Source organism: Tasmannia lanceolata, unplaced genomic scaffold (assembly GCF_043159265.1).
Source record: "Tasmannia lanceolata isolate RefF3 unplaced genomic scaffold, GAP_Taslan_0.1 ptg000016l, whole genome shotgun sequence".
In the NCBI taxonomy this organism is placed as follows: domain Eukaryota; kingdom Viridiplantae; phylum Streptophyta; class Magnoliopsida; order Canellales; family Winteraceae; genus Tasmannia; species Tasmannia lanceolata.
This window is the reverse complement of record NW_027518693.1, coordinates 18,538,204-18,549,413: the sequence shown is the minus strand read 5'-3', so window position 1 is coordinate 18,549,413 and position 11,210 is coordinate 18,538,204. Positions and strand designations below refer to the sequence as shown.

General features: G+C 38.5%; 1 protein-coding gene across 1 annotated transcript; it reads right to left on the bottom strand.

Moving 5' to 3' along the window:
• Positions 1–6,188: 6,188 nt before the first annotated feature.
• LOC143847788 (V-type proton ATPase subunit G-like) lies at positions 6,189–7,517 on the bottom strand. Its single transcript, XM_077356555.1, is given in 4 exon segments — positions 6,189–6,332; positions 6,591–6,637; positions 6,640–6,690; positions 7,430–7,517. Coding segments are annotated over 4 exon segments (330 nt in total).
• Positions 7,518–11,210: the final 3,693 nt, after the last annotated feature.

The following is an 11,210-nucleotide window of genomic DNA, read 5'->3' as shown; positions in this document are numbered from 1 at the left end:
TTTTTCCATCAGAGACTGACTCGGTCATATAGAGCCTTCCTTGCTTGGGATCTTAGATTGTTTTCTCTGTTCTTGGGGCACCAACTTTCTTGTTGTGGCTTGTCTCTTTGAGACGCCAGTTACTTGTTGTGGATCGTCTCTTTGAGGCGCTAGTTGCTTGTTCGGGGTTTTCCCATTAGATTTAGGGCTTTGCCTTAGTTTGTGGTTGTACTTGCGTGTTCCCTTTAAGAGTGAAAGCATTTAAAGATCCGAAACATTGGAAAAGCTTTAAAATCCAAAAAAAATTAGAAATTTGAAACTCAAGAAACATTTGAAAACTTTAAAAATATCAAAAACATTTTAAAAAATACATTAAAAACCTTTAAATCATTTGGAGTGTTAGGTTTTAGTTAGGAGAGTTCGATTTTCGAACTACGTTGGCTTGATCATCTTCCACGAGGTACGTAGTGCAGCTTGGGATACATATCCCAAGTCCAGCCAAACTTTGTAAATAAAAATGCTTTAACCATTTTTCTTCAAAACCTTGTTTTCAACAAGATCTTCCTCTAGAGTTAGGAGTTTGTCCTAGATAAACAGTTTTAGAGTTAGGAGTTTGTCTTTGATTTGTTGTGTGCTTGTTTGTGTTTGTTTTAGAGTTAGGGGTTTGTCCTAGAGTTATAGGAGCGCCTCCGTCTGGTCAGTTGGCGATCCACATCGCCGACTGATGACTAGGTCTAAGATGCGTTAGTGATCCCATGGTTTTTCTTAGGAAACACAACCCAGTTACACATAGGTTGTAGGAACCACCTGCATTAGCTTAGGGCTAGCCTGCATTTAGTTAGGGCATATAGGGTGTCCTGAAATCTACAATCCATTGGAATTTAAATAATCGCACAAGAAGCTTTAAGAACTATTCTGGTCTTTTAGATCGAGTTTAAGATAGAGGTCTAAGTGTCTTAGGCATCATAGTTTAGAATAGGTGCGAAGAACTACGTTGCCTTGATTTTCGTGGAGGCGGGGATACGTAGGCTTCTTTGGATGATTATCAGATCATCTAAAGACTCGGGCTGAAGCATTAGAGTCTTAGGTCTTGTTGATGGCACTTTAGGGCTTGTGTTTGATTTTGATGATGATTTTCGCGTAGGATCATGGCAGCGTGTGTGCATTTCCTTGTTTACTTACATACTTAGCTGTAACATTTACCTGCTTATGTGTTTTACCTAGTTGCTTAGTTGTAGTTCTTACGTGCTTAGCTGCAATTCTCTATCGTTATTCGGTTATTGATTATTATCTTTTTACTATCATCTACTGACGTTTGCTCATTGCGCAGGTTTATCTTCTTAGCTGTAACATTTTACGGTATTACTACATTTTCTATTTGTCATTTACTGCTTTCTAGATGAGATGTGTTAGGATTTTATATTAGGCGCTATGTATTCGCCCCATTGTAGATAGGCGCTATGTGCACGCCATAGGTTTTTATTACTGCAATTGTTATCTATCATTTACTGCTTTCTAGATGAGATGTGTTAGGATTTTATATTAGGCGCTATGTATTCGCCCCATTGTAGATAGGCGCTATGTGCACGCCATATGTTTGTATTATTGCAATTGCTATCTGTCATTTACTGCTTTCTAGATGAGATGTGTTAGGATTTTATATTAGGCGCTATGTATTTGCCCCATTGTAGATAGGCGCTATGTGCACGCCGTAGGTTTTTTATTTCATTATTCTGTTATTTGCTTGGCATTTCGTTTATTTCTTATTTCATTTACTATTCATGATTAACTGTTAATTTTAGATTTCCTTTCCTGTACAGACTTATACCTTTAGTTGTAGCTTGCATGTGTATGTCCACCAGAACTTAGACACCCATTAGACATGTCACTCATAACCTAGCTTTGCTTAGGTGACACATTTTTCATTTCATTTTATGAATGCTTATTTCTTTATCCTCAGGAAATGCATGCTTAGGTAGACGATTCATGAGAATTGTTCCTATTTCATATGATTTTCGCCCGAAACTCTTTGAGGTTAATAATAAATGGCATAAGAGACCAAGTGCTTGCACTCGGACGAATTGGGGGTGCTCTTCAGAGCTTCTCCATTCGTAATCAGGCACGAACCCATATATATTTCTGGTTATCCATGGTATACAGAGCCTATTTTGTTTAAGGATCCATGGTCGTATACCATGGATGACGACTTTGAGTTTGTTTAGGTACGTTTCGAATCCGGACTTGTTCCCGAATCGAGAGGTATCTATTTTATATCGTCACCCGTGCTATGCTATGAGGGTGGCATCCGTTTCGAGAGTTCCTTGGTAGAGCTCTCCTTCACACGTGGATGATCCAAGAGGTCGCTGGGGGCTCGTCCCCCACCTCTCTCCCGGATCGGGGTCCACAGAAGCCTCAAAGTGTTTTTGTAGAGCCCGATTTGCTTACCTAGAGAGACTTGAAGCTTTGCCTTCAAAGTGTTTGGTAAGTGCACACCAACACTTAGTTGCTGTTCCTGGAGACGGTTCGGTCGTCAGATCCTTGCACCGGAATATGGCCAAATAACGTCTTAAGCGAAGCGTTTGAGAACGTACAACAGCTCTACATACAATAGGATCATCTATATTCGGTTTGATTGTCATCTTACTCTAAGATTAAATTATTGAAGTTTTCATTTTATTATTTTTCCCTATTTGCACCAATAGAATCTAAACCATAACTCTTACAATTTTTGCATCTTTGCCTAATTTTCGTGTTTCTCATCTTTCAATGGCGATTCCATTCTCACCAATTCACAGTTCTTTTTGTCATCCTCTTTAATTTCGATGAATCATTTCATTCGTATCTCTCTACTCCATGAACAAGAATGGAGAGATGGAAGGCATGCACCGGAGAAGCATTTGAGTCAAAGGGGCAACTTGTTTGGATGTTGCAAATAGAGGAAAGAGTAGAAGGAAGGAGCTGTAAATAGAAGGAGATCTAATAAGGGAGATTTTATATGATGCCCGACCGTCAAAGTAACAAGGGCGGCAAACCACCTAGCCCTAGTAAATCTCACGGCCGGGCATCATATAAAAACTCCTAATAATGATACTTATTATTAAACTGGTAGTAGGTGGTTTTGACATAAATTAATAAACTTTGGGAGGGCTTTTGGAAACTTGAAAACAATTTGAGGTTGTTTTTTAAGACTATTGCAATGATATGTGGTCTTTTGTAAAAACAACTATTTTGTTACATGCTTTTGGGCTACAATCTATATTTCAGCGGACAATGTTTGATAGAGCTGCACAAAAAACTGGCCAAACCGATAAACAGAATTGAATCGGGCCTTTTGGTTTGGTTTGGTTCGATTTTTCTCGGCATTGGTTCAGTCACGGTTTAGAATTTTACAGAACCGATCCCATTGGTTCGGTTCACGGTTTTAGGTTTTTAAACCGAAAATTAACCGAACCGAACCGAGAAATGGAGGAAAAGACTTACTGATTTTGTGTCATTATCAAATCTAAGGTGAGTTATTTCATTTGCAAAGAGACGAGGGCTGATTTAAACAAGGGAGGTGTGTCTATATGAATTCCTTGTATTCAAAAGTAAAGAATACATTCACCCCTTTCCCTTAAACCACCCCTTAGAAGTGTAAAAAGAATAGTCCTAAATACTTAGAGCTGTTGTCCAAGAGAATAAAAGGGGGAGGGGGAGGGGGCAAGGGGGGGAATATATCATCCCCTTTATAAGGCCCTCGAGTAGGGTTAGAGAGGGAGGGATCTCTTCATTTTTTGTTGAGAGAGAGAGAGAGAGAGAGAGAGAGAGAGAGAGAGAGAGCTTACTTAGAGAGCTTGATGGTCTCGTTGCACACCGTTGATGGTCGATTCAAATAGATAAACCTTTTTTTTATAGATAAATATATTTAACTACTTGATTTGGATTTGTATTGGATAAACCGTGAACCAAACCGGTCAAAATCGGTTTGGTTTGGTTCGGTTATACCCCCGATCGGTTTGGTTATGGTTTGGATTTTCTCCAAACCGATGTGATTGGTTTGGTTAAAAAAAACTCCCTAAACCGAACCGGTCCAAACCGTGTGCAGCCCAAATGTTTGATCTTGGATGGTGAAATTACTATACCATCCATGATTATTGAGTTCCTGGGCCAACATAGGGTGGGCTATTAAGTCTAGTCTCGGATTAAACAGAATCTCATTGGCAATATTAAGGCTTTTAAAGAAAATGCTTATTTGAGACATTTTAAGAGGACATTGTTTTCATGGTTTCCCGATCAAGGGAATAAATCTCGAATTAGGGTAAGATAATGGCCCTATTAAATGTAAATATGAGTCCAGTGATCAGCTTGGACTCACAATTGGTTCTCAAAATCTCAAACAAACAGGGCATTGAGGTTTTAAGAACCGATTGCGAGTCCAAAACTGATTATTGAACTCAAAATTAAGGCCTTGTTTTTTTGGATTATGAGAACCGATTGCGAGTCCAAAGCTGATTACTGGACACAATCCGTTCTCAAAAGCCAAAATAAACTTGTTCTAAACGTAATTTTGAGTCCTACATATGGACTCACAATCGGTTCTCATACAAAACAAAAATGGCCTTATGAATCAAGCTGGGTATGAGTACCATTATTATTATTATTATTATTTTGGCTAATGTTTTTCAAAGAAGAAACAGTTATTGTTTACCAACCTTGTTAGAGAAAAACCATTAATTTTCAAGATATGGAGAGGAATTAAATTGAAAAAAAGAAAGTGTAATAGTATGCAATTTACATTTCAAAACCATGTCCAACAGCATTCTTTATTTTTTGCATTGAGAATATTAAATTAAAAACTGTTTTCCATTTCAAAATCTCAAGTTCATGGAAAGAAAATAGGAACATAAAGACAAACTAGCTTGAACAGAGGGAGGAGACAAACTAGCCTGCTGCAAACCATCATCTCTGTAAAAACACAGAGAAAAAAAAGATTCACATCAGTATGAGATTTGCTAGTCAAAAGATCAACCACTTTAACCACATCTTCAATGGCTTTTTTCGCTATTGAGTTTTGCTAGTATTTTTATAATCTAGATTGGATAGTTATGGTCACCTGATGATAACAATTTGTGGCATTGAACCAGATGAGGTCTACCGCATGGATGGCTTAGATCAATTGCGGCCAGTTCCATACGTACGATAGAATCTAGTGAGTATGGTAATAAAATGCAAACATGATGTGTGTGATACTGTGATCATTTGCCTACGACGCTTAACAAAATAAAAACCATGGCTTTTTTTTTTTATGTGTCTCACACTAGATTATTCATGTATATCTGTGTGTGGAGGTTGGTATAGAAACCCTTAAAATTAGGCATGTCACCTATGTCAAACAACACAACTTACGTGGTGAAAATGCCTAAATTTACACTTGTTCAAAAAAAAACTGTCGAAATTTTTATGGATAGAGGGATTTGCTATGGATCATTGCAGAAGACATTTCGCGGGCGGCCTATTGCATGAGAGAGCAGCCACATAGGCTCACTTTTTGTCTTATTAATTTAATTCATCTGAGGTGGCTGCTCTCTCATGCACAGTCCGCCCGCAAAATGTCTTCTGCAATGATCCATAGCAAAGCCCTATACATACATACATACATACATATTAATATCTATGAGGAAATGGTTTGTGAGCAGCTGCTCAGATAAGCTTATCTGAGCAGAGCTCACAAACCATAGGGGGGGCTACATTTTTTGGGGGATCCAAAGCATTCATTTGGAAGGCCCTAAATCAGCCCTATAGGATCATCCTATAGGCCCTATGGATAGGGTGTCCATGTTTCTACCCATTTTTCTCCTCCACCTTTGATTGGGTTAGGATGATCCTATAGGGCTGATTTTTGGTACACTCCCCTATGCATGGAAGGGCCTTCCAAATGAATGCTTTGGATCCCCCAAAATTAACGCCCGCCTATGGTTTGTGAGCTCTGCTCAGATAAGCTTATCTGAGCAGCTGCTCTCAAACCATTTCCTCTCTCTCTCTCTCTCTCTCTCTCTATATATATATATATATATATATATATATATATATATGGGTTCATGTGCAAATGTAGAACCCATAGCCGGTAACTTAAGTTGTTATGCACAAGTAGCACTGTAGCATGGTAGAATCAAAGAAGCAAAGCAACCTACTTCAAATGATAGAAGGGAAAGGAGGACTACTGACCTTTATCATGTTCTAACAGTCATGACATGCTTCATGATCATGCCAACAACATCAGAAGAAATGTTCGAGGTTGTATCATTCAAGTTCTGGATCCTCATGTCAGTTTCCTCTTCAAGTCTTCTCACATTCGACCCGGAAAAGCCACTGCTCTAGATAGATGACAAAAAAGAAGAAAATTAACTAAAACAAAGCGGATTCAAATCCCAAATTAATTCCACAATTTTAAAAATGCTTGATAGCTTTATGCTGTACATCAGTATAAGACTCCAGAAAAGAAAAATAAGAGAGCAGAAGAAAAGCACATGCAAAAAAAATAAAATTATTTTAATCAGAGAGAAAACTTTACCGACGAGGATAGAAATACTGCATATACAAAGAGTATGCAGGAAAGAAAAAAAAAAAACTACCTCTGAAATTTTCCGTTGGTACTCATCCTCCAATTATGCACGATAACCGCAGCTTCCCTTTCAGCTTCTTCTTTTGCTTGCTTCAACCTTGTCATTTTCACTGCAAAAAAGAAAACCCATCTGACTGGTCTTGAAGAAATAATAATATGCTTAAATGAACAATACATAAGTACAGGAAAATTGTAAAATATCAAACAATAGCTAATAAATATAAGGCCATCTAGTCACAAATATGCGACAACAAACCTTATATGCATTTGGTACTTGTTTTCTTTTGGGACACTTGGTTGATATGCCCAATAGGCATGAGATTGGGTACTTGGACACTTTTGGTACTTGAATAAAAGATGAATCTGTGTGTGTGTGTGTGTGAGCAATATATGATATATGATAAAAAAAAAAAAAAAAATTCACCGAGGCAAGGTTGGTTTCGTAGAAGGCCACAATGATGCAGGCTAGGAAAGAGAAATAGAAGAAAGAAGAGATGAAGAAAAAAAGAGGAATAAGAGGGAAGAAATTGGGGAATAAGAGAAGAAGCAGAATAGAAAGAGAATAATTTAGGGTAGAAATCTGTATTTGCTCAATTAATCATAAAAAAACTGTCAAAGTCCACTACAACAGGCCTATATATAGGCAATAAAATATCATGGAAAATAAAAATCCTAAAACTAAAAACATGGAAATAAAATCCTATAAACTAAATAACATGGAAAAAAAAATCCTAAAAGTCGTAATGGGTAACTATGCCTCTTATTAGGCCTACAATCCTCATCATACAGTGTAGTCTTAATTAGCACTACAAAAATCTTTTCAGCCTTAAAAAGTGACGACTTGTTTACTGTTGCGTGTGTTGGAGATAATCTGTTGGGCCTCCTGTTCTGCGGTCAACAGCATATGAATACCACCTTGTCCCCTTATGGAGTCCATGGAACTGAAAAATAAAACAGATAGATATTACCTTTCCATTCAATTCTACAAACTAATTGTTAAAGCACCACTACTTCGACTAGACTTCAGAAGATAATTTGGATGCACATATCATCACGTTGATGAATTTAATATTACAAAAATAAAGATCCATACGAACTCGAGTACAATAGATGGTTTATGATTGATGAATCCAAAAGTCCTTCCATCTTTTCCACACTATTTACGCATATTTTTTGGTCACAGCCGTTGGTATTCTTGAAATTAAATATTGTGTCAAAAGAAATCCCATAAATATATACTTTCTCTACATTCATTACTAGAAAAAACTCTAATATGGATTTCCAGGTTGCGAGGAGAAATCTATATGAGATGGGTTCTTAAACCTTTACATTGCTTGGATCAAACCTTTCCACATTGTTAAAAAACAAGAAATGTATTTATTGTAGGTAGAATGGAAGCCAAGTATCATAATAGGGACAAATTATCCGCCTGTTGGGACAAAATGGATGATACCACCTCAGACTTATAGTTAGGCCAGCTCGTGGCAGACAACCTATGACAGTTGAACAGCTCATAGCCCATTGACAAGAAAGGTAGTCAGAAAGTAAACAAGATAAATCACCTCTTCAGTCTGCCAAATCACAATTTGGCATCCTCCGCTCATTCCCAGAAGTGGGAATGAATTGATGTGACCTACAACAATATAAGGTGTGTCACATTTCAGAGCAGATTTTTTCCTTGACTTGAACAAGAAGTTTGGTAGCTAAGTTTGTGTGGATTCGCGATGGCAACAGAACAGAATATCTTCAATCACTTCAAAGGAGAGTTGTTGAAAATCAAGAATGGGAGGTAATACTAGACTTGAAATTATTTTGTTACAGAAAGAAATCATAAATTGAGAGTTATCACTAATATATGATGAATATTCAGATGAGGGATGTTTAATCGTTGATAAAAGTTTAGATAATACGATCTGAAATCTTACTCACCAGCCAAGTGGGGGCTACATATAGAGAATCCCCACAGGTTGCATCTCCCAAATAGGAGTATCAAGGCTGGTGGAGTGAAAGAGTTGAACACTCCCTAAGGTCTGTTGGGGTTCCAAGAACTTTGTTAGATCAGATCGCAGAAGCTGCTAAAATTTGGGATAACATGTCACTAAGCAATTTGGTGCAATGGGCTGCCTAGCACTCTCATAATCCTAACTGGAAAAATCCCTTTGCAAGAGAAGTCCCAAGTCCCCACCCAAGGCAAAAGGAAACACATGAGCAAGATTGCTCCTTAACCCAACATGCCTTTGTAAAGGTTGGGAAATCCGGTCCCCATTGAAGATTCCCTTCCATTCCCAATGTTGAAAAAATGTAAGAATGTTTGCTATATTTTATAAGAACCAAAGAAAAAAGCACCCCTACATAACCTTCCAGCACCATTCCGTAGATAAATTTTTTAAAGCTCTGAATCCATCTAAGAGCAGCCAATAAGCCAAGTTTCTCTCCTCATCCATGAGGAAATCTAATGATCACTATTCTCTGCCAAATTCTTCATAACCACTAAGCAAACGTATATGAGATCAAACTTAAGAGGCACTGCACATTAGATGTCCTTTTCCAAATAGAAGAAAAGACCGAAGGTTCTTGTCATTTTGTCGTTGCCTATTCCCTTTAGGCCGAAGTGTTTCGCCTTTCCTTCTCCGTGCTTGCTCGCGCTTTGCTGACCTATAGCATGTCAAAGAGAAGATAGTAAAAAAAAAATAGCAAACAGCGCATACTACAGAAAGATTGTAAATATGACAACGCCCATGGCTTCGAGAAGAAAGAAATGAAGTGATGAGGATTGTAGGCCGAATAAGTGGCATAATTGCCCAATAGGACTTTTAGGGATTTTATTTTCTTGTTATTTTCTTTCTATGTTAGTTAGTTTTAGGGATTTTTATTTCCATGTTAGTTTAGTTGCCTATATTCATGTATTACATATTTAGTTTTTGGAATAATATGTTGTAAAATCTGTTTTGGAGATGGGAGAAATAGAGTAGAGAGGAGATGCTTCAAGGCGCGATGTCGCTTTCCTTAAGACAATATTCGCCCCCACCAGTTAGTGTGCAAGGGGTGCCACGAATATGCCTCCAAGATACAATGAAGCCTGGTGTTATCACCACCAAGATATCTGTTGACGTTTTGCACCAAACGGAAACAGACCCAAGAATCACCTTTAGAATGGAACAAGTATTTGAGACCCCTAGTTACTGTTTCTGCAGAAAACAGTACACTAGAATTGTTTCTGGAATAAAATTGTAAACAGTAATTGTAAAGGCTTTTTGATGAGAGTTTAAGGCTCTTGAATTTGTAAAAATCAAGTCACACAAAGTGGATTCCGAATTCTCTTTGCAATGGTGAGATTCTGCTCTTTTTATAGAGCTACTGGTGTCTTTTCTGTTGAAAACACACCCCTACAGGGCACCTCTTTAGAGCGGGCTTGATTCTGGCCGTTAGATCGCGCCCATCCGCGACTCTGCGGTCCAGATCAATCCTGGATTGACCATTGGGTTGTGTAAAAACCCTTTCAACCCCGTAACCACTAGATCAACCATCCACGGTGCGGATCGCATCCCTGGATGTCATGACCGTTGGGACAATGAGACACAATCTAACGGTCATCATCGCACCCGATCATCACTAGCCGTTATCACAATCCGACAAACCAGATTGCACCCGCTTCTACACTAGCCGTTGGAGCACTCTAGGCCCGCTGGGCCAACCGTTGGGTCCGAACTGAAAGCCCAACCCAACGAACCATTAGGTCCATTGACTTGACCGATCCAACATGATCTGGATCCAATGGCCCAGATTAAATCTGGAAAAATGAAAGGCTCCAATCGCTCATCGCTACAATGCGGCGTGCGAAGTGCGCCTAAAAAAGTGCCAATAAAGCCCATTGCCCACGCTGCGCGCGGTGCGCGTGTGCGAATGGTGTGTTGCACCATCCCGCGGGTCCACCCAATGGCTAAAGCCCATTGTTTATTTAAAACAATAAAGAGAAGAGGGAAAAGCTATTTAAGCTCTTCTCCAACTTTTCTCCAATCCGATGTGGAACTATCTTTCAAAAGCAACTTCTCAAAAAGCAACCCCTTTTTACCAAATAAAAGCATTTTGTTCATAAAATACTTGAAAAACAACTTTGTTTTGAAAATTACACTAACAATCCCCCACCATTTTTAAAATCAAAAGTATTATCTCATTATACTTAGAATTCTCATGCATAATTGAAGGTATCTTACGATTTGAACCTTCACTTAGTGAGAACATATCAAAGTTGACAAGAACGGCATAGTAGACGTGTCTTTGAACTAGCAATTCTATATAGCCAACCGGATACGTTTCACACATAAGAAATTCATTTCCTCAGGTGATTCTAATTAGCCGACACGTGAACTGGCCTTGTGTTTGTATCTCGGTTTCATGAGTGCTCTAGAAACTAGCACAGTCTCATAGAAGGCGGCACCACCTTCACACTCACATTGGTAGGCTCAAGAGTGCCCCTGTAACTGTAGCACCCTAACAATTATGTTACAAGCCTATTAAGAGCCCACTGCTCAACCTCCTCCGTTACTCATTACAGGTACCAAGCACTTTACCTTGGGATGTTATTTATATAGTGCTTGCAACCACTCCAGATGATGTACTTGGGCTCATT